The 23564-nt window shown below is 44.4% G+C and overlaps 1 protein-coding gene across 2 annotated transcripts in view; it reads right to left on the reverse strand.

Annotated features, from left to right (window-relative positions):
- The window catches only part of GNAL (G protein subunit alpha L), a 316776-nt gene that overhangs the window by 20182 nt on the left and 273030 nt on the right, over nucleotides 1–23564 (reverse strand). For both annotated transcript variants that reach the window (XM_090039652.1, XM_090039653.1), the window contains exon 6: nucleotides 3981–4035. In XM_090039652.1, coding sequence (XP_089895778.1) covers nucleotides 3981–4035 — 55 coding nt within the window. The remainder of the gene's footprint in view (nucleotides 1–3980; nucleotides 4036–23564) is intronic.

Below are 23564 nucleotides of genomic sequence, written 5' to 3' on the forward strand. Positions count from 1 at the left end.
AACACCTCTGAGGCTTGGGGCATGGTATTAGGGGTGGAAGGAGCCACGTGGCGCCCATAGGGTAAGGGTGCACCAGAATCTATCCAGATAGAGCAGGGACCAGAAGGATGAGAGCACCGGGTCCAAGGGATCAAGTAACGGCAGCCTCCCATTAATACTATAGAACCATCAAAGTTGTGGCGGGCGAGAACGAGGGTGCTAAACAGACAACTTGGCATGGTAGGGGCGCCAGGAGAGATCACGGCTGCTCCTGGGTCCCCGCTCTGTGACAAAGTGGTGCACTGGTGGGGAAGCTGGCCGTGCATGGGGAAGGAACCCATGTCCCTTAAAAGGGAAGAACGAACGAAGAAAGAAGGGGGAAGAAAAGAAATCCGATGCCTGATGGCAGCAGAGGCAGAGAAAACGCAGGAAATAGAATGGCTGCTTGCTCATGAGGCTCAGAAGGGTCAAGAGAGGGAGGAAAGGCTGCAGCAGATGAGGCGGAAATGACGGCCTGGATGGCACAGTCTCCTGAGGGTGGTACAATACAGGCAGGGGAACAACAGGAGATGCAGCAGAAGCTGGAAGTGGCCAGAGGTGTAATAGCAGTCCTGCAAAAGGAAGTCCACACCCAAGTGGACCAAATAGAAGGTCTAAATGAGGACCTGGAAAGATGGCAAGAGAGATGCTTGGGGGCCGAACATCTGCTTAATCAGCTGCAAGAAGAACTAAGTCAAAGCTGTACCCAAACTGAGCAAAATAGCAAGGTGATAGCGCGTGAAATGGAAAACATAAAAGCTTTTATGGTAAACCATGAGACACTGCGTGACCAATATCTATCCCTTGAAGGGGAGCTAGCAGACTGCAAGAAAGAGAAGGATGGGTTAAGGGTTCAAGTGCAGAGTCTGGAGACAGAAAAAGACCACATTGGAGAACAGGCCCAGTCACTTAGAACTCTCCTAAAAGATAGCTAGGCCAAAGAAACAAGCATAGAGGCAGAAAAAGGGCAGCTACAACTGGAACTGCAAACTGCGAGGAAACAGGTTCAGAGGTTGGTGGCTGACAATAAGAGACTGCAGGAGGCAAATAATCAGATGGCCATAAACATCCGAGAGCTCAAGGAAGTTGGGAGGTCAAAGGAGAGGGGAACAGCAGGGCAGGAACTGCAGGCTGTGAAGAATATGAATACCCTAAGGGAAAGGCTGGAGGCTCTTGAAATTCAATTAGCGGGATACATGAGAGCCGCTAAATCTGAGTTACATGAGAGGGGGTTACTCATCGAGTCTCTGAAGCAAGCAGAGGCACAAGTTGAGAACATCTGGCCCAAACTTATGCGATGCTTAGAGAGAAGAACTGCCCAGGGCCAAGAATCTGGAAGGCCCTAGAGAGGGAGTTGGGCCAGAACAGCCAGGGAGGAGTCCTAAGGAAGAGAGCCCCCTAAAAGAGAAATTGGAGGCCTTAAAAAGGGAGGCTCTGTCGGGGGCCCAGAAATATTGGGACCTAAGGTGGGACCAGTGGCGGGACTCGCACGCCCAAGAGATGAACCAGTTAAGATATCAACTGAGGGAGCTATCCTTCTGGCAGAGTAAGGAAGAAGGAGCCGTACGGGAGTCAGAGCAGCTAGAAATAACCAACCTAATAGGGGGAGAAACAACAAGGATAGACAAATGTATCCCCCCTCAGAGTGAGACCTCCTGCCCGGTATACAGAGGAAAGACCGTGAAAATCCCCAGCCCAAGACTGCAGAAGTCAGAAATAGGCCCCATGAAAAGGGGAACAGTTCAGCCCAAGAAGGAAGATAGAGCTGAGGGTCAGGAGAGAAAGAGGAAGGAGCAATCAATTAAGGGAACAACTGAGACTAAGAGAAGACCTCAGCTATATGTGAATAGCCTGCCTAGACATACCAAGTGGAGGACACTAAAAAGGAACCTCGAGGCCAGAATAGGAAAGGTGGCCTATGTAGAAATTTATGAGGGGCCTGGAGGGAGATCCACTGGCCAGGGAAGAGTGGAATTTTGGAGTGAAGAAGATGCCCAGAAGGCACTGAAGTGCCAGTGGGAGATATGGGGCAAGCTCCAAGACATCCAGGAAGACAGGGAGAGATCAGGAACCCGACAACTTACCGGGAAGAAAGGACCCAGGTGGTGGGGAAAAGGAAATGAGGCTTCAGAGGGAAGACAGAAGCTTAGCAAGTGAAGGGCGCAATCTACCAAGGTTGGCTAGTGTTGGGGGGACTACCTGTGGCGGGTACATCCCAAAAAATCCCACGTGGTGTGCCTTGGGGAAAAGGCGAGTTGGAGGCGCCTAAAAACCTCCGCCTCCAGTACGTGAGCTGGTGAAGGTCGAATGAAAGGCCAAGAGAAGAACCCTTGAGGGATACCACACCTCGCAAAATAGAAGAGCGATCCTGGTGAGTCTTGAACTTAAGGGGGGAGGTGTGTCACAGGGGCACTCTGGTGCCCTACTCCTAGGGAGGGATACAGGTGCCGGTTGCTGGGGCAACTGCAGTTGGTCAGCTGACCGGGGGAGGGGGGCAGGGCCTGGAGTATATAAACAGCCCAGGCTGAAGCCTACCAGGCAGTTCCCTCTGGCAGCCTGAGCAGCGGCAGCTCTGCGGCAGGGCAGGGCAGGGCAGCCTGACCGTCCAAGCGTCGGCATGAGGATACGGGGTAGAGAGAACCCTGACAGGGAGGTACTGAAGGAGGGCCAGGGTTTATGTTATGGCCAGGAGGCTTATTTTGGGTTACAGCCGGTTGGCTCATGGGTTTGTTTCAGTTTGGTTGTGTGTGTAACACCGGAGGACCGGGAGAGGCTGTAGGGGTTGGAGGAGGCCTCAGGGGAGCTCCCCAGTAGCAGGGGGGTACCTGGTGCCCTGGGAGGGCACAGTAATTTGGTGCCAGGGAAGGCACAGCCAGTGCTGGAGAGGGGTGTTGTGTTTTGGGGTGTCCTGACCCCAGCCCAGTGTGGGTGACGATGGGAGGAGCTAGTGGGGTGTCCCGACCCCAGCCCAGAGGGGCAGCATCGGGAGTAAAGTCCAGTGGGCATAAGGCCCATGAGGAGGATCAAGGGACCAGGTACAGCTATGGCAACCTGAGCGCCAACCGTGGGAGACGAGGCTCCAGTGCGGGCAACTGGACTGCGGGAAGCGTGGGAAACAAAGTCCCAGTGCGGGCGAGAGCACATGAGTGCGGGGAGACAGGCCCCAGTGGGGCACTGCCGGTACGGAAGACAGGCCCAGAAGGGGGCAAGCCTACAGAGAAGCCCCAGGGGAGGGCGAGCGTATGACTTGAGCGCCCGGTGCGTACAAGGTTAGAGGGCCCAGAGAGGGCGCGTACAAGGTTAGAGGGCCCGGGGAGGGTGAGCATACGAGTAAGACACCCCAGAAGGGGTCACTAAGGAAGAGTATAGACACGATAACGGCCGGAACACCTCTGAGGCTTGGGGCATGGTATTAGGGGTGGAAGGAGCCACGCGGTGCCCATAGGGTAGGGGTGCACCAGAATCTATCCAGATAGAGCAGGGACCAGAAGGGTGGGAGCACTGGGTCCAAGGGGTCAAGTAACGGCAGCCTCCCATTAATACTATAGAACCATCAAAGTCGTGGCGGGCGAGAACGAGGGTGCTAAACAGACAACATGGCATGGTAGGGGCGCCAGGAGAGATCAGGGCCGCTCCTGGGTCCCCGCTCCATGACAGTTGCGTGCATATTAGAACTTCCAGTTCTCCCTGCTTATTCCCCTATGCCTTACATTAGTATATAAACACTTTAGATATCTCTTATAGACTTGTTAAGATGCCTTATGATGAATCCATTTCATAAGAAGCATGTATCCAAATTACCTTGTTCTTTATTTATCAGGGGGCTTTTGTCTCCATCCCCTGTTAAACCTAGTTTAAAGCCCTCTCTTCTTCAGCCAATCCTCTATCCTGCTTGAGATGGAATATTATAGTGCTAGGTATATTATTGCAGTATTGAACATAACACCTTCAGTTTTACTCACCTGATCTGTGGGTGTGTAGTCTTCCATACTGACACTGTCAATTCTTTCTAGAAAGCTAGAAGAAAAACACAGCTCCAATTAGTCATGCAAAATCTTGAATACTATACAATATAATTTTTGTGACCTTTTCAAGTTTTAGACTCTACACATTTAATGCAGGACAGATTCATGTTTAAAACCTAAATAATTTACCTTCACTGAGTATATGTATTCTGTACCCAACTTCTTATTAACCAGTCCTTGCTTCAGTATACCTTAATACTTCACATACCATATATACCTTTCCCCAAGAAATAAGCCCCCCCAAATTGTGCTGTGCATCTTAAGGGGGAAGCTGATTTTTTTCCGAAGGAGAAGCACCTCGCCTTGATTCCTGTTCCATGGGGCAGCAGCAGTAGTGGAATTTGTATATAGGCAGTTCAGGGAGACAACTGACTTAATGGATCATTTTTCTTTATTTAGCAGGTGTTAAGGATCGTCTCTCCTTTTTAATGTTCCACCAATCAACTAACTCACTAGTTTCTTCAGGCAGTTTTGCTGTCTGCTAGCTCCTTCTGGTCTCTCTTCTCTTATTTCACAGCCATGGAGACTCTTTAGCTCTTTTCACAATCTTAGACTACCCATGCAGACCAGTTTTCAGCAATACCCAATACTTCAGTCTTAGTTGAGCAAGAAAGGGAGTGTAAATCAGCTAAAGTCTAGGCCCTGTCCCTGTTCTATGCAGCCATCATCCTGGAAAAACCTTTTCCCTTTCTGCCTTTCAAAAACAAGTTGCTCGTCTTATTCTGGGCCATGCTGTATGTAAGAAAACATGGTAATACTTCCTACTGATACACAGTGACAACACTTGGGAACAACCAAATAGGATAAAGGCAAATAAGGATTTTGCAAACAACCTATACATCTACACAATTTGACAGGATATTATGTATTTGTGTGCAGCGCTGTTTAGATCTAAAATTTGCATGTTGGTTAAAAAAGGTGGAAGAACGGGTTTATTTTATAAAAGAAGTGTAGAATAAAGTTAATTGAATTTTTCATTAACACACACGCAGCTTCAGATTCAAATAATTCCCTACTGTATTTGCAATGGACACATGAAAACACACAATTGGAGAGCAAAACTGACTGGAAATTGAAATGAAACTGTACTGTTTATTTGCATTTTCCTGCTGAGTGAAACACATACAGTACAAGTAAAGAAGCACTAGAAACATCAAAAAAGTGAATGACTAATTTTACCACATACCTTCTAAAATTATTTTAATTTTTACTAATGTACAAAGAGTGTTTTATAACATAAGGAGATGAGCATATGATGATAATATGACTCGGAATTTATACAAGTAATTACAATATGTAGGCTTCTCTCCTGCCCTTTCAATATCCCTGTTCTATGGATTTTTAAATTTGCTTATTTGAGCCTAGATGTCTTATTTTCAGGGACTGCCTAAATGACTTCTTTCTTTAATTTCTAGCTGGTTATTGGGTGTACAGTCTTTGGCAGGGATCCCTCATTGAATGGTTCAACATACTATAATGTAATCAAGGTTTCGTTATTAACTGGAAAATCCCCCCTCCTTTCCTAATTTTTAAGGGTATGCCTGTGGAATATATTTCATTGCAGTGGGAAACTGGAAAAAATGGTGAACTCTTGACTCTCAGTGTGACTCACTTTAAACAAGTGGGTTCACACACACTGACTGCTTGCAAAAAAACCACCCTGCCAAAGCTTGTATGTTATGCTCAAAACAGTTTCCCACGGAGACAAATTTAAAGGGAAAAAATACAATATATAAAATGTTACTTTTGATTGTTTTTTCCACTGCTATAACTTCAGATATTTGATTTTTAAATGAGTATTCTCTTTCATAACCCCCACTTTTCCTTTTGAATTATCCCAGCATGAGGACACAGCTTAGTGTTTATGATATCACTATCTAATCCTATATAAAGAGAGTATAACTGCAAAATAATGACAAACTAAAACTCAAACCCAACATAAACTTCCCAAGCCTTTAGATACGAATCCTGCAAACTCATGTTTATCACATATATTTAATTATAGCAGCTACAACTACCCTGAAATAGCCTTATCTGCTCTCAGTTGATTCACTTTAATGAGCATGGAGGTAAGTGATTAAATTTTTACTGCTTTTCCTACTATTATCCCTGCAGTCAGTGTTATTTGAGAGTGAGCTAGATTTTTTAAAAACTGATATATATTATCAGCAAAACGTTTAGTTAAGGCCAGTAGGAGAGACTCAGAGGAAATGGAGGAGGAGGAGGGAAAGAAAAAAGAACCCCCCCCCAAACAAATGAACCACACCTCCATGTGGAGTTTTCTCTCGATTATTCTGCTGACAGGCAATGACTCAGCCTATGCTGGTCATTCAAGTCGAGTTCCCGAATCTCTTGTTCTCTCGTATCCCAGGTTTTAAAGTTTGATTTAAGTTGTGTTAAACAAATTCATTAAAGATCTGGAAATGAAGGTGAGCATTAAGGTAGCAAAATTTGCAGATGACACAGAATCACTTTGGGTAGTCAAACCCAGAAAGAGTTGTGAAGAATTCAGAGGAGCCTAATCCAGACAGATGATGAGCAACATGCTGACAATGTTCCAATTTCCAGTAATTCACAGTAGACAGAAACAACCTGAGCTACTTTTATACCTTCTAGGGTTCTGAAAGTAAGCATATCATCACAAAAAGGGGCCCGGCCATTACTGTGGAAATGTCTATGAATTTTTCTGTTTATTGGGCAGCTGCAGTCTAAAAAACAAAATTGCATATGCAATGGAATGGTGGATAACACAAAAAATATCATTCACCATTATCTGAAAATCAGCGTTACATCTTCATCTGCATTCCTGCGTGCACTGTGGGTCAAATCATCTCAAATCGGAGGAGGTTCAGGCAAGGATTGGGAGACATTGGAACATAATTAGGAACATAGGAAAATTTTCATCTGGGGAGGGGCTGAAAAGTTGGGGACTATTTACCCTAAACGTAGATGGGGAAGAAGTGGGGAACATGTTAAAGTATATAAAAGAGTGACTTGTACAGAGAATGTAGATCATGAGCTTCTGTTCTCCTTATCTCATGACACACGAAAATGAGGACATTCAATTAACCTGAAAGGGGCAAATTCAAAACTGACCAAAAGTAACACTTTTTTCTACACATGACAATTTGGCTGTGGCACTCTGCCACAGGGTTTTACTGAGGCCAATAACTTAGCATGATTCAACTGGGCATTTCTACAGATAAGAATATTCATAATTATTTGATAAAACACTAACAAATTTGGGAAGGGATGCAATGCCCTGCACCTAAATTTAAGAAAATCACTAACAGTGGTGGCCTTAAGGTTGTTGGGGCCCTGGGCAAGAGAGTCATTTTTTAGAGGCTGAATTTTGATGACCTATAAGCAGGTCGGACATTTTTTTATTTCAATTTCACTTTGTCCTATCCATGAACCTGCAGTGAAAGTATCTTAATACAGTATTGATAATACAAATATTCAGTGTGATTAATTTTTATTTTTATAAAGTGTGGGGCCCTGGGCAGTCGCCTGGTTTGTCCTCCCATAAGGCTGCTACTACTAGGGATAACAAAAACCTTCAGAGGGAGTGGGTTATGTCACATCTGCCTGTTATAGGCTTTTCATACCTGAAGAAACTTGGTTCTGGCTACTCTCAGAGACAGGATGGTAAACCTCGGGTGGATTCAACATGTAAACTGCCATGTTTCTCTGACAGAAAGCAGAACATGGTTGCACCTGAGAGACTAACTGGTTCAGAGACACGAGATTTCATAAGAACAACCGACTCCATCACATGTTAGGAATGGACTGCTGGGAATGCTGATAATATATGAAAATGTTTGTAAATTAATTGGCTTAGCTCCCTGGAAAATTAAAGAATGTAAAAAATTGGATTGGTAAAGTTAAAAAAATAATAATCACGAGCTACTGACACTATTATATCTATTATTATGCCTATCTTTAGTTTTATAAATAATCTTCGTGAGTTTCCTAGGAAACTCAGCCAACATTTAGTTTGACAAGCAATCTCTAAATTTGATATTATGCAAGCTGCGAACAGAGGAGCACAGATTTCAGATCTGCATGCTAGTGCACACAGGAACTATGAAGAAGTATTATTCTCTCTAAAAAAACCATGACAATTTGAAGAGCAGTAGTGGCCAGAATCATATTTTTGAAAAGAGGATTTCTAAATACGCAAGTAACAGAAAACAATAAACTATGAAAAAAATCCATTTCTAATTAGGTGAATTATAAAATTATTTTAGACCAGTGGTTCTCGAGCTTTTTAGACTCCAGACACCCATCAAACAATTGAAGGCATCCCTTGGGAAATACTAGCTCTTTGCTTTCATTTTTTTTTTGACACTGGAAAAATAATAGAGCAAAGAACAAAGAAAGACAATGGCAGGTCAGAAATGTTTTTGACACTAGATTTCTATTTGTAATCTCTGGGTTTATCTAGTGAATCCTGTGCAAGTGTTTCTACACTTAAGTACTAATATTGTGCAGCATCCCATGACATCCTTAAAATGATTTTGTGGCACCCTAGGGTATGCTGGCATCCTGGTGGAGAATCAGTGTTTTAGGCAGGTACTCCTACCATAAACAAAAGAACAAGGCAATTATTTGTTCTTTGGAACACAATAAAAACTGAAAACTTTACTACGTCTACATCAGTGTATTTTGATGCTTAACATTTTGGGAACACTGTATGATAAACTGCTAAGAGTGATAACAACTTACATTTGTTATGTTCCTTCAACTGTTTCATCTATTATCTTTCCACTGCTACATCTTTCCGAGTATTATCTTAACACTCCAAACTGGTAATATCAAACAGCTACAATTTAAAACAAGAAATCGATGCTACAGCAAAATATTTTCTTCTTTACTCAACAATACAAGGGTCTGCAATCCAATATTCAATCCTTCATCTATGACAAGTCTGTAATCTTTGAAGTCTTTCATGACCAGAAACTGGAAATGGGAATTATATACCAGTGGAACGCAGATTCCTGATTTCTTAGTTTTCGCTCATATTCCTTGGAGATACCTGCTTTCTGAGACTGAGCTACATATTTTATAGTCTCAGACATTTTGAAATATTAACTAGATATATATTTAAGCAGAAAAAAAATCAGTAAGACTGAATCTGTTTTAAATTGAGATACTGTAGTACTCTGCATTGTTAACATGTAATATTTCTGGTTGTTTAAATGATCACAGAATAAAATATTTAATACAAACTTGGAGAATGTTACTAAACTTCACATTTACTTATGCAACTTTTAATTGCATAATTAGTTTTTTGCATCACATTTACTTTTTTGCATCATCTCTTGAGACTCTGTCTTTTCTTGAACTTCCTGTTCGTGGTCCAGGATTTAAAAGAACCTATTTCAACTGCCAAATACACCTACAGATGGGAGATTGAGCAGGCAGCTGCAAGTGTGCAAGATGCTACAGGACAAGGAGAGTGGAACCTGGGCTTTTAAAAAGGTGAACTGTTTTGGAAGCTCTTGAATGCATATGGTAATTTTTAAGAGTAGATAAGAGGATGGCCCCTAGAGGGCAGCATGTACTAAACCACATTTTCCCTTGTGTGCTTGGACAGACCCTTACTGCTGTAACTCATGTTACAGCCTCTTCACTGGAACAATATTCATATGTTTAATAGCATGAACTCCACAGGAAAAATGTGAAAGGAAATATCAATAGAATCTAAATTTAATGCATGTTGCTTGAATTTACTTTGATAGCCCTTAACTTGTCAGAGTATAAATAAAAAATTCTGTATTATTCTTCCAGCGATATACAGGTGTAACAGTTCCTGTCACTGTGGTAACAAGGGATTGCATATATGATACTGGAAATGATAGGATCTGTTTAGAGAAACAGAAGCACCTTGCTAAGTTGTTCCATGATTTAGCCTCTTACAGTTCACAGCAACATGTCAACTGTCTTTGGAAAACGCCATACTAAAAAGAGTCTTAACAACATGGTTGGATGCCAGAGGAAGACTCTTCCCCCCTTTTCATCTGTGGAGGAGTCCCCAGGTTCTTGGCCTTGCTGCTGAGAAGTGTCAGATCCTCTTCAGATTACAATGGTCTTCTGTTTTTTTAAAATTTGGTGTAGTGGGAACACTCCTATGGACTTCTAGTTAGGACTTCTTATCAGACCCTTGAACAATATAATGTGACAGTGAACAGCAAAGCATGGTAACCTTAAGGATGCTTTTGTAGGTTGTAAAATATCATCACATCCCACTAAGGAGCTGGGCTACTGAATTATGTCCCTCCTGTAGCTCTTTCACGAACCTTTGGCCTACATTGAAGTGCAGTGAATTACAATAGTCCAATCTAAAAGAGATCAATTTATGAACTATTGTGGCCAAATAATCAGCCAACAGGGATAAACAAATGTGTGAACTGGAATTTGAATGAAGCGGGGGAGAGAGGGGGATGCATTTCTTAAAAAAAACTATCAAAGAAATCCTTTGGTGTTATTGATAATCATCTCTCTTGGTTCTGGTATCTACAATGCTTGATCATCCTAACTTCTGTACTAGACCACCCATGCTAAAAATAGCTAGATATAGGTAGAGCTATCGCTGCCATCTTATTAGTATGCTTGCACTAACCATCAAACCCCATTTCCTGAAACAAGTAGGGCTCAATTAAACAGCAAAGCAAAAAACAATTATATATGCTTATGCTTTACCAATATTATTAAACCACATATTTCAATATCCTTGAGGGAGGGACTATTTTAACCCCAGTTAAATATAATGTAACCCCAATTTACAGAGAAACACAGATCAAGGAGTTAGAAGCAGTGAAAGATTAAAAGTAAACTGGGTCAATAGCTAACTGAACCAAAGGGGCCCCTCAACCAACCAAAAGCACCCTGATGCAACTAATTTAAGTGCTGGCAGGCTTGAGGAGTACAAAGAAAAATAACTTGATTCTGGAGAACTTGTATGACACAGCATTTTAGTCTTTTTGTTATATAAACAACAAACAACCTAGAAACAGGCATTCAGTTTAAATTCACTTTCAGCTTCCCTCACCTACAGTTTAATTTCTCTTTCACTTGTAAATTTGTCTTTTCTTGCTATTTTCTGTGCAGAAAGACCCTATAACTTTTCACTAGAGTCTGAAGCCACTAACCTAAAAAATACAGGAAAAGTTATTCAACTGTACTAAATGTGCTAGATATGGCTGTAGTAACTTCATCCTGTTTCATAATTTGCCTTTTTAATTGAAGAAACAAAAAGGACTGAACAGTGTTACCTTCCCATCCACCCAAAGGGATTAACAAGAAACAATGGCATTGAGACTGCAATATATATCTTTAGCAGTACGGACCCATAGAGACCCTTATTCATCTCTCTTCCCCAGTGCATGATCTCAGGGACTAAGGAAGGAGAAGGGCAAAGAACTAAGGAAAAAGAGGAATAAGATAATTTCTGCTAAACTAGGGCTTGGTACAGACATTTGGAGATGCTAGGGGAAGGATAGACTGAATTAAAAACAGCCACATGATCTAAGGTAAGTCAGGATGTAGGGGCTAATGGAGGAAGTTGGGAGAATTAGGGGGCAAGCTGGATCCGCAGGAAGGTTCAGGGGGCCAGGTAGCATTTGAGGGTGGGATGGGGAGGCAGGCAGGGTCCACAGGAGGGATTGGGGGCCAGACAACAGCATCTATTGGAGGTCAATGAGGTCTGGGAGGGTTTGGTGGGATCAATGGGGCTTACAGGGTCTGCAGGAAGCCCTGAGGGGGACCAGGGGATATTTTAGCCCCCCAACCCTGCCTTGGTGAAGTGATTCCCCCCACCATTCCTTCTGCCCTCTGCACATTGGGACTTACTTCCTTGGCTCCTGGCATTGGCAAACAATGATAAAACCAGCACTGGGAATGGCTTGCAAGATGGGGGGGTTGTGGGAAGGGGTGAGGGACTGGGCTCTAAAAATAGTCCATGCCAGCGGGGGTAGGTAGGAAAAGCTCAGCCCTGGAATTGAGGGCAGTTGCTGGGCTTTCCTAGCCCTGGGAACTGTACACAAGTTTAGGGAAGTGAAAAATGGCCAACCCAATGTAAATTACACTACCTTGGAGGTAGGGTTAACTTAGATCAGGTCAGCCATTTTTAGACTGATCAAACCTTCCTGGAACTTCTTTACAGTTTGCACTTAGACTGACCTAACTAGGGATCCAAGAGTGCAGACAGAAGTGCAGCTCCCTGGTGTAACTGAGAAAACTTTGCAGGAAGTGTTCTGAGCATGGTGGGGGTGCTGATTGTGGCGTGGCGGTGGCTCTGGAGCAAAGGAGCTAACTCCTGTTAGTCCTGGCCTTCCACCACCTATGGCTGGCTGCAGCCTACAGGTGGTTTGCCCTAGCAATGGCCCCTCCTCCCTGGGAAGCTGCGATGTTTTCAGAATGGGAGGGGGAAGGGAGCAGAGGAAGCTCAGTCTAGGGGTTCCCCAGCTGGTGCTGGAGGGTGGGATGGGTGAACTGGAGCTCCCTCGCAACCTTGGGAGGGAGGGGGCACTACCTGCCCCACCCTCCAGCAGGGGCTGAAAAACCCTCAGACTGAACTCCCTCTGCTCCCTTTCTCTCTTCCCATTCTGAAAACAGAGACAGGCTGGTAGGCAGGCAGACAGAAGTTACAGAAGAGGCTCTGTTTTGAAACATCTTTATCTGATCTGTCATGCAGACCACTTTCTGCACTATATCAGGTGAAAATTGTTACTTCTGCCTACACCCCCAACTGTAAGGTCCACGCCTGGTCGAACGAAGTTAGATTGGATGGCCAATTTTAAAGTGTTCTAACTTTCCCCTAGCCTGCTCTCCTGTTCCCAACAGCTGTATATACCCTAGTTTATAGTCATATTTCATTCCTAAGGGTGAAAATGATTCAGATTTATTTGTTCCAAGCACAAGCCAAAACAGAAGCAAATCTATTATCTGATATTTGGGTTTGTATATATAGAACCTGATTTTGATCTCACTTACACAAGTGTAATTCCATTAACTTCAGTAGGGTAACATTTGACTTATACTGGCATAACTGAAATTCAAGTTTATTATTGAAATTATTATTAAAATTCATTGTATGTGAGGTAAATTCACCCTTATACAATCAGTGTGGTGGAAGCCCGTAGTCAGCTGCTTTGTGCAGTGCATCCTGGGAGTGCTGTGCACGAAAATATAGTCTCTTGTGTGGATGTGTGCTCCTCACTTGTTGTCTGCAACACATATTACTGTAGTTACCATCTCCATTATGGTAACATTTATCATCACCCTGTGCTTGTGTGTACTGTCTGCTGTTAGTGAGTACCAAAATTGTCTTGTAAAAGTGCTAGAAATGGGTCTGGGAGTCAGTACAGCTGAGGTCTTGTAACATATCCCTATTTGTTACATTGTAAAGTGGGTTCCCTTTATGTGAATTCAAGTTATGTGCCGTTTTCCAGGAACGCATGGGCAGCCTAAAACGAGGGAAACCTGTATACCACATTATAAATGCTCAACAATCTGTGAATTATTCTCATTATCTCTGTAACACAGGCTACACATACAGAACATTCTGCAGTCAGAACAGCTTCTTTCTATGGAGGGTCAAAAGAAAATAAAAACATTAAGATCTTATTACATATCTAGGAAAGATTTGGATCCTAAAGTGCTTTGCGAACTTAAACTGATACATGATACTTAACGGTCACTTCAGTGGCACAGTGGAATGAAACAACTATTTAATATCATATAGCAACACTATACACCAGCTTAGGACAGGAAGTGAAGAATACCTGAAATGTCAGGGGATTTAAATAAGCTGAATTTAATTACCCAATTAGAATTTGGCTGTAGGGTCTTTAATATGTCAGAGTTAATCAGGATCTTGGTTTTACACTTTACTCACAAAAGCAGACAGAAAAATTCCACAGAAAAATCTTTAGTTTGCTTCTTTCAATAAAAACTTTAACACTTAAGTTAATGGAAGCTGAACTATGGGCAACAGTCTTGTTAACATTTGGACTTATCAAGTACATCAGATTTATGAGCACCAACTACGTACCAGAAACACTCTTCAGTGCAATCTCATTTGGGAATGCTAAAGGTTGTTGGAAGGATGTCAAAAGAAAGCAAAGCTTCTCTCTACTGGATATTCCAAACCCAGCTTTCTTTTTTATTTGAAAGCTTATCTTAGTACAATGATGTGGGGACTCTCATTCTGTGCAACTTCTAAATTCTGGTTGAAATTCTGCAGTTGTTATGAAAAACTGTTACACTGTGGACATCGCTTCAGATTACATGGAATCCAATATGTACTTTAAGTCGTTAGCCATGTCCCTCCCAAACTAGGGACAACACTGGTTGTTTAACCTTTTCACAGTAATCTATTTGAGCAGGAGTGTCTTGGAACAATGGATATGCATAGGCGGTTGCCCAAGTGTAGAAATTTATCTAAGTTCTCTGACGGGGCCTAGAGAGAAATCAGGTACCAGCAAGTTAGGGTAGCAGCTTAGAGACTACCTTGTTCAAAAATTGCATATGCTTTCATAAGGGACAGCCTACTTCATCAGGTGCTTCACAGAAAGATTATAACAGAACAATTTCAGAGCTATCATCTAGGAAAGCATATGCATTTTTGAATGAGTAAGTCACTAAGGTGCTACCCTGTCCTACTTTCTGCAGAGGATTGGTGAAGGAGAGTAAGGCATGTGCCCTTGGCAGTTGTGGGGGTCTGGCGGCAGCGGGAGCCCGGCGGTGGTAAGCAGGGGAACTTCCACAGCCACTGCTGGGGGGGGGGGGGGGGGGGGGGGGCAAGCACCAACCAAGGTTCAGCATGTGGCGGGCCAGTAGGGGGCGCTCCTGCATTGAGCGACCTGCCTCCCTGCGCCCCACCACCTTCCAGGCTCCGAATGCCTCTCTAGGGGAACATTATGCTCAGCCGACCCCTCTCCCGGAGCACACTTGCTAGTCTGGGGGTAACGTCGTCGCCACCACCCCGAGAAGGGACTGTCTCGGCCCTGTGTCCTCCGGGAAACAAAGGCCTAATAGTCCGACGGGTACTCGACTCAGTACAGGCACTTGGGGTACTTCCCCAAGTCAGGAGGCAAAAAGTAAAGTCTCCCTTAGTCCGCAGTCCTAAGGGGTCTCTTAGGCATAATTTAGACCCACCCCTCAATAAGTCTCCCACGCCAGTCAAAAAGGAGAACTTTATTGATTACAAGGGGTAGGGTAAACTAGGGTACAGGATTGAGCAATATCTTAGAAATCCTAAAGAGCAAACAGTGTGGCTGAGGTAGCCTTTTGATTATGCATCTGTGTTACTGCCAGCTAAATATCTAATCAGATTGAGTAGCTTACTCACAAGCATCTTCCAAAGGCTGGTGGAATTCCCCTCTGAAAGCAGGTGGTTTCAAGCTCATGAGTTTGGGGGAGAGAGCCAATTTTAGATGGTCATGCTCCTCTATGTCCCCCACATGGCTGCTGCTTCACCTCATGGCCGAAGAGAGAGACCGCCTCCTTCCCTGTCCAAACTTATATAGCCCCTGTGACCTCATTCACCTGGCCCAGTGAAGGCCAGCTCCAGTTGGCCCTCCACCAACCAATTTGAAATACATCACCAGTTGCCAGGCAGATTCCATCTCCCCAGGTAGAAACCCCCCACCAAGGTAACTGATGCAAGTCATGTAGGCAGAGGGAGCAGGTTTCCCCCCTCCCTCAAGAATGCAGCCAGGCTGCATAAATAGACAGGCTGAGGGTACGGTCCCCTGTGTGCAGGGCCCACCCTAATCAAATGGTTGCAGCTCAGAGATTTTAGTCACAGTGTCACAGGGCAGAGATTTTGGGGAGAAACCAAGGTGGCTCCCCCATTTCCAGACATCTGCTGGGAAGAGTAGTCAGCCAGGTCTGACTGCTTATGTAGGTTCCTAGGTGAGTTACAGGACCTCCATCTAACCCAGGAGGTGCACAGTCCCACCAGGTGAAATACTGTTTTGGACCTGGTCCTGGCCACAGGCAACGACCTGGTGAGGGGACTGCGGGTGCTCGACCACCTGGGTGATAGCAATCATCGCCTACTGGAATTCACCAGCAAGCGCAGGGTGTCAAAGGCCTGCAGCAAGGCAGCAGCCCTGGACTTCAGGAGGGCGGATTTCAATGAGTTAAGGAGACTAGTCAAGGAGGCTCTGAGGGGAGGGGAGTTGGGAGTCCAAGAAGAGTGGTCATTCCTTAAGGAGATGATCCTTGAAGCCCAAAGGGTGACAATCCCAACACGGATCAAAGGGGTAAGAGTGGTCAAAAGCCCTCATGGCTCATCAAAAGCATCCAGGAACATCTCAAAGGTAAAAAGGAGGCATACACCCAATGGAAGCGAGGGGCCATCACCAGGGAGGATTATACCTCCTTTGCTTGAGATAGTAGGGGGGCTGTAAGGAAGCCTAAGGCAGAGATGGAACTGGGGCTAGCAACCTGGATAACAAGAAGTCCTTTTTTAAATACATGGGGGTAAAAAGAAGGTACCGGGTAATGTGGGGCTCTGCAGGACACGCTAGGAAATCTGGTGGTCGCACCAGATGACAAAGCTAATCTCTTTAACAATTTCTTTGCCTCCATTCTTCTGAGCAGGGACCAGGTCACCCCACCCCCACTGGGATCCCTGACGGTCCCAGGGGAGGCACAACCAGGCCCAGGGTCAGTGAGGACCTAATCAGGGAACTTCTGGTGGGACTAGACATGTTCAAATCAGCAGGTCCTGATGATCTCCACCCCAGAGTGCTGAGGGAATTAGCAGAGGTCATTGCAGGACCCCTGGCACAGCTTTGCAAGCGCTCATGGTGCTCTGGCAAGGTGCCAGAGGCCTGGAAAAGGGCCAATGTGGTCCCCATTTTCAAAAAAGGGAGGAAGGAGGACCCAGGAAACTACAGGCCTGTTAGTCTTACCTTGGTCCTGGGGAAGCTCTTTGAGAAAATCATCCAGGTGCACATTTGCGAGGGACCAGCAGGGGAGATTATGCTTAGGGGCAACCAACATGGGCTCATTAGAGGCAGGTCCTGTCAGACCAACCTGGTGGCCCTATACGACCAGGTCACAAAATCCTTAGATGCAGGTGTCGTAGTGGACGTAGTCTTTCTGGACTTCAGGAAAGCCTTCGACACTGTCTCTCACCCCATTCTCATTAAGGTCAGATGGGTCGCTAACTGGCTGGGGGGCCACACTCAGAAAGTGGTGGTGGACGGGTCATTTTCGATGTGGGCAGTGGGGTTCCCCAGGGCTCGGGCCTTGGGCTCGCACCGTTCAACACCTTCATTAGCGACTTGGACAAGGGGGTGAAAAGTGCCTTGTTCAAATTCGCAGATGACACTAAGATGTGGGGAGAAGTAGGCACACTAGAGGAGAAGGAAAGGCTACTATTAGATCTGGACAGGTTACAGGGGTGGGCGGATGAGAACAGGATGGGTTTCAATACTGACAAGTGCAAGGTGATGCACCTGGGGAGGAAGAACCAGCAGCATGCCTACAGGCTGGGGAACTCCCTTCTCGTCACCACAGAGGCAGACAAGGATCTTGGAGTCATTATTGACTCTAAGATAAACATGGGCTGACAATGTGAGGATGCAGTCAGGATGGCTAACCACACCTTGTCATGCATCCACAGATGCATCATGAGCAGGTCCAAGGAGGTGATCCTTTGCCTCTATGAGACATTGGTCGGGCTGCAGTTGGAGTACTGCATCCAGTTCTGGGTCCTGCACTTCAGGAGGGATGTGGACAGCATTGAGAGGGTCCAGAGGAGGATCACTCGCGTGATCAGGGGCAGCAAGGCAGGCCCTATGGGGGGAGGCTACGGGACCTGAACCTGTTCAGGCTCCACAAAAGAAGGCTGAGAAGGGATCTGGTGGCCATCTATAAACTGGCTAAGGGGGACCAGCAGGCAATGGGAGAGTCCTTGTTCCCCTAAGCACTACCGGGAGTAACAAGGAATAACAGCCATAAGTTGATGGACAGTAGACTCAGGCTAGATATCAGGAGGCACTATGTCACAGTCAGGGCGGCTAGGATCTGGAAACAACTTGTAAGGGAAGTGGTGCTTGCTTCTACCCTGGGGATCTTCAAAAGGAGGCTAGATTAGACATGTACCCGGGGTTGTATTAACCCAGCATTCTTTTCTGCCCATGGCAGGGGTTCAGACTTGATGATCTGCTCAGGTCCCTTCCAACTCTACCAACTATGGACTATGACCACCCGCAGACACTGTCAGTAGCAGTGGTCAGTGGGAATCACGGACTGCCCACAGTCACCGCTGGTGTTGTCAGTGGTGGGATGGCGAGCGGTGACTGACCACAGGCACCGCTGACAGTGTCCAATGTCAGAGGCACCTTTCTGCAGGGGGTGCACTGCCACGCTTAGGCGGTGCACATGCACCCCCTACATGTCATGTCTGAGAATAAGAAAATTCCCACACAGGAAAAAGGTAAAAAGGGGGCAAAGCAGGAATTTAAATGAACTTACAGAACAAAAAAATAACACAGCTTGCAGAGCTACATGACAAGTGTTCAGCAGTAAAGGGAGAGAAGAGACAACATACTTTTGTAATGGGGAGGAAGGCAATTCTGTAAGACCAACTAGAGTCAAAACCAGCTGACCTGCAGCAAAGACAGAGAGAGGCTCAGTGTTCAAAAGGCAAACCACTTGATGCAGGAGAAGGATCCTGGAAACCTCACAAGGAAGGAACCCTCCAGAATGCTGAAACCCCTGAGCTAGGGAAAGTTTATAATTTTCCATAGATCTGTTCACTGTGTTTTCTCATATACAACATACACCTTTTCCCCAAAAACAAGCCCCCCAAAATTATGGTGTGTGTCTTAAGTGGGGACTCTGATTATCTGCCTGGAGAAGAAGCAATCTGCTTGAATTCATGTTTCACTGGGCAGCAGCAGTGGCATTACTATATAGGCAGCTGAGGGAGTCAACTGACTTAATAAATCATTTTTTTCATTCAAAAGATGTTAGCAATTTTTTAATACTGCTTTTTAATAATTTTGATGTTCCCTTAATCAAGCTAACCTTTCTTTGGGCAGTTTTGTTGTTTGCTAACTTCTCCTGGTCTCTCTCCTCCTATTTTAAAACTTCTTTAGCTTCTCCAACTCTTTAGATCTTTTTAAAATCATAGCTCCATGCATCAAGACCAGACTTTAGCAACATCTAGGGATTCTGCTTTAATTAATCAGGAAAGAGAGGGTGAGTCATCTGAAGATGCTCTATCCCTGCTTCTTCAGCCATCACTCTGGAAATATCTTTTCCTTCATTCTGCCTTTCAAAAACAAGGTGTGTATTATATTCTGTAGGGGTGTGTGAAATAGGCCATATTCAATTTGGATTTGGCCCGAATCAGGGACAGTGATTCAATTCGTTGACTTGGATCACTGTCACCGATTCAATTTGGCCGAATCTGAAGATTCAATGCTGATTCAGAGAATCAGCAATTTGGGCATAGACACAGCTTTAAATGTTTTTTCTACATACTTAAAGGTGTAAGGCATGGCTCGTGAATGCTGCAATGCCAGGACAGATGGAGCATCCCACAGGAGTGTGGGTGGGGGGGGCTCCCAATGTACTCACAGGGAAACCCAGAAGTGGATCAGAAGTACTTCTGGGTTCGCCACTGAGTGTGGTGGAGGGGGGGAAGCACCCTTCCCGGCTCAGTGATTGGCTGTGGGAGGACCCTTGGTGCCTCCCCGAGACCCAGGAGGTACCAGTTGCCAAGCTGGGGTGGCATGGGGGGGCCCCCTAGCACACTCCTCAGCAGACCTGGAAGTAGACTGGAAGTGCTTCTGGTCCATTTCCGGGTCTGCTGCCGAGTGCACTGGGGACCACCCCTGTGCTCCTGTAGGATGCTCTATCTGCCCCACCATCACAGCATTCATGAGCCTCCTGGTACCCTGAGGTATGTAGAAAAAACATTTAAAGCTGTGCCTATGTCCGAATCATTGAATCTTTCCAAATCTCTCAGAATCGATTCGGAGGGTTCTGATTTGATTCAGAGAGATTAAAGGGTCTCCTGATTTGATTTGGATTTGGAGATTTGGCCACTGAATCGGGCTGAATCTCCGCCAAATTGAATCAGCGACCAAAGCTTTGCACAGCCCTAATATTCTAGGCCAAGCTGTATGTGAGAAAATACAGCATTTCCTGGCTTCCCTGGTAAAAGTAATGGTGTACTGTATTGGAATTCCATATTTGTTTTCAAGTGTCACATGAACCTGAAGAATTAAACTGCAGGTCCAAAGCATCCACAGGACTAGCATATTAATAGAGGGTGTGTTTAAACAATAGAGTAGTTTGAGGGATTGGCCTAGTCTTGAAGCCAACCTGTCAGAACACAAGTCTCAGCTGTTATAAGAGGTGCTAGAAACAGGATCTGCACCCAGATACCCAAGTCAGGGGCAGTGTCTGGACTCTGTCCAGTCTTAAAGCACATAAGACCAAGTGGGATGGGCCCCTAACACAAGAGACTGGAAACCCAGTCAGAGGGAAATCTTTTCTAGAGTTGTGTACACAACACAATGGCTCCTTCTTCTTATGAGAGAGGTCAACTGAAGGCTTCACTACCCTGTCAGTTAATTTTAAGGAAGGTGTTTGTCCATAAAAGTAAGGCAGTGATGATTTTAGATATCTAGAGAGCAGGAATGAAGAAGGAGGAAACTCATACTGTAAAATAGAACAGTTCCTTTACATGGCAGCAGCACAATTCTTGCTCCATCTGAGGGAATGGCCATTTCACTTCTGCACTTTTTATTCAGGTCTTCGGCTGCTTGATACCCATGGTTCTTTCCTGGGTGCAGCTCTGATGCTTCACTTTTATATTTTAATTCTCAATTGTTTTATGCAGAGGACCCTGTGTGTACAGTCTATCAGCAATCCTTCAGCAGCCTGCTGCTTTGTTTTTTCTATGGACAATAAAACCACTCATTAGTATTAATTTATTAAGGTGACACGCCGTACGGCTTAACATGATCAAAGACTCAGAACTTAAAGTAGGGATCCCACAGGATTCTAAAACATTTCACATAAAGGTTACTTCCAGCACTGAAGTATAGCCACCCTTCTCGGGTAAGATGAAGAATATGCTACCTCTTTCCTCAGTTCTGTGCCAGAATTTAACTGGACACCTCCTCTCCTATCCTAGAACAAACTGCCTGCCTGCTATTTCCAATTACAATATGCTGTGGCAGCTGTAGCAATTGCTCAGGTGAAAAAATAGTATTAGGAAAATATTTCATGCATTGCCAGTTGTCTTCGAACAAAATTTAGCAGCTGGAGACAAGGACAATAGCCAGCATTGTGAAATGTAGATCTAACCGTGGAGAGGCAAATACTAGCAGTGACCATTAAGTGTCTCAAAATGTTCTTTTGCATTTTCAAGTACAGATGACGGTTTGGTGCAGGAGGCAGCTCTCACTGGAATAAGATATCCTACTTTCCCCAAGGGGTAGTTGCTGCCACCAATAGGTTTCTTGGTAGCCACCTGTCTAGCAAAGCCCCTACAGAGTAGCAGAGAAGCTGTCACAGAAAGGGACCAGAGCAGTAGCAAACATCATGGCTCTGATCCTGCCATGAGCTGTGAATAAGCAAATACTGGAGACCTTCTGAAGTCAAGGAGGAATTCTGCTTGTGCTCAGATTATTGTGGGATCTATGTTACCAGCTTTTACAACAGAGTAAATTGACAAGTTTCACAGTACTAACATGATAAAAGTTGCAGTCTTCAGTGTTACAAAGGAATATTAACTGTTGCTCCACTACCAAGGTGATCCTGTGAATTCTTTAATTTTTACAAAATGTCACAACCAACTAGAACAGGAGTGTCAAATTCCTTTGGCTCCCCTAGGCTGAATCCAGACCACAGGGCTCCTCATGGGTTAGATCCAGACCCAACTCCAGTAACAGGGTCAGCGGTAGCTGTTATTCACCAGGCCTGCCACTGAAATGCATCTCCAGTGAAGGTCTGTACTGCAGAATTCAGGGGGGAGGAGGGGGTGGTGCACAGTCCTATTTACCCTTCCCTGAATTCCTAGCTCCTTCAGGAGCCCTGCACACAGGATGACATGCCTCAGGGGGCTAAATCTGGCCTGTGGGCCATATGTTTGATACTCCTGATCTAGAAAAATAGAGCTTTGCTGACTTTACCTTTGGTGTAAGGCTAAAACTGGCTTCTAACTTGACTGAAGCCAGTTATAAGCACGTTCTCTAAAACCCTGACACTGTACAACTTCTGGAGCTCTTAAGAAAGGCAAAGAGAAGGAAGCTTAGTTCTCTCTTTTTCTCACCTGCACACATAGTGGAACCACCTTAAGTTTTGTGCAAAATCACTGGGCAGTGCTGCACATTAATATACAATATATGGTATTAAGGTAAAAACAGAACAAAACCATATCACCTGTCATTATATTTAAACGTTGACATAATAATTTTAAAAAGAATGCAAAGATGTAAAAAAAAAAAAAACCCACTCAGGATGTCTATGCAATCTGAGGAAATAGAAACCAGGAGTACTTTTGGAGATCATTTGTTCTATAAACAGTGAAAACTTCACTCATGCTTTTATGCAATGATTTATTGTCCCCACCTTGGCAGATCACCATGCATTTGAGCTGCTTACACACATGCAAATCTATTTTGGGTAACAAAGCCTTACATTTACTTCAGGTTTTTTGGGTACTTTTTCTTCCCAGTCCAGTCCTGAAAGCTATAAAATAAACTCCCTAACTGGCTTCTTTTGCATGTGAGATTTGTGTTATTGCCTGGCTCAGCTTCCAGGGAAGGCTTGAAACATGTTTGGGACAGAGACAAAGAATGAAAATCACTTTTCCAACATTCCTTAAGGACCTAGTTTTGCTCACACGGAAATCAATATGAGGCTATTCTCATTTACCTAAAGAAGTCTTTGTATTGCTCTGGTAATGTAAAGGAGCTTCAAAGCAAGTGTAAATTTAATTTATACCTCTTTGAGGTATGCTTGTATGACCAGAGCAGTTTAAAGAGGCCCCAGGAGTTTTCCCATTCATTTAAGTAGCAAGGCAAATCAAGCTCTAAGAGCCTGAATCAGCAAGGTACTGAGCACCTGAAATCCTACTAAAATAAATTCACTCAGAACCAGGCAGAGTAGCTGGCATCAGGCATTACTAAACCCTAACGCATTAATTTGAAGCTTGAGCATTACCCTTATTTTTTGGGATATCAGATAAAATTACTATTGCAGGAGCTTTCCTCAACAATTAATAATTTATCTATGAATAGAAGATTATAACATCCTGGCTAATATTTGCTTGTTTAATTTTGTAATCCCTCAAACTGTTAGTAATAATCTTAACTAGATTACCACTGATCCAGTTCCAATACCATCCTTCTAAGCACCAAGACTCCTCACTGTATGCTTATTTTGTGACAAGGCTATAGGATATTCAGAGTTCATATTTTGTGTAGAAAAATGATTAAAAAATGACTATTTAAAAGATCAAAATAGAAAAATTCA

The sequence above is a fragment of the Crocodylus siamensis genome, chromosome 3 (assembly GCF_052110815.1).
Source record: "Crocodylus siamensis isolate JL-2025a chromosome 3, ASM5211081v1, whole genome shotgun sequence".
Classification (NCBI taxonomy): domain Eukaryota; kingdom Metazoa; phylum Chordata; order Crocodylia; family Crocodylidae; genus Crocodylus; species Crocodylus siamensis.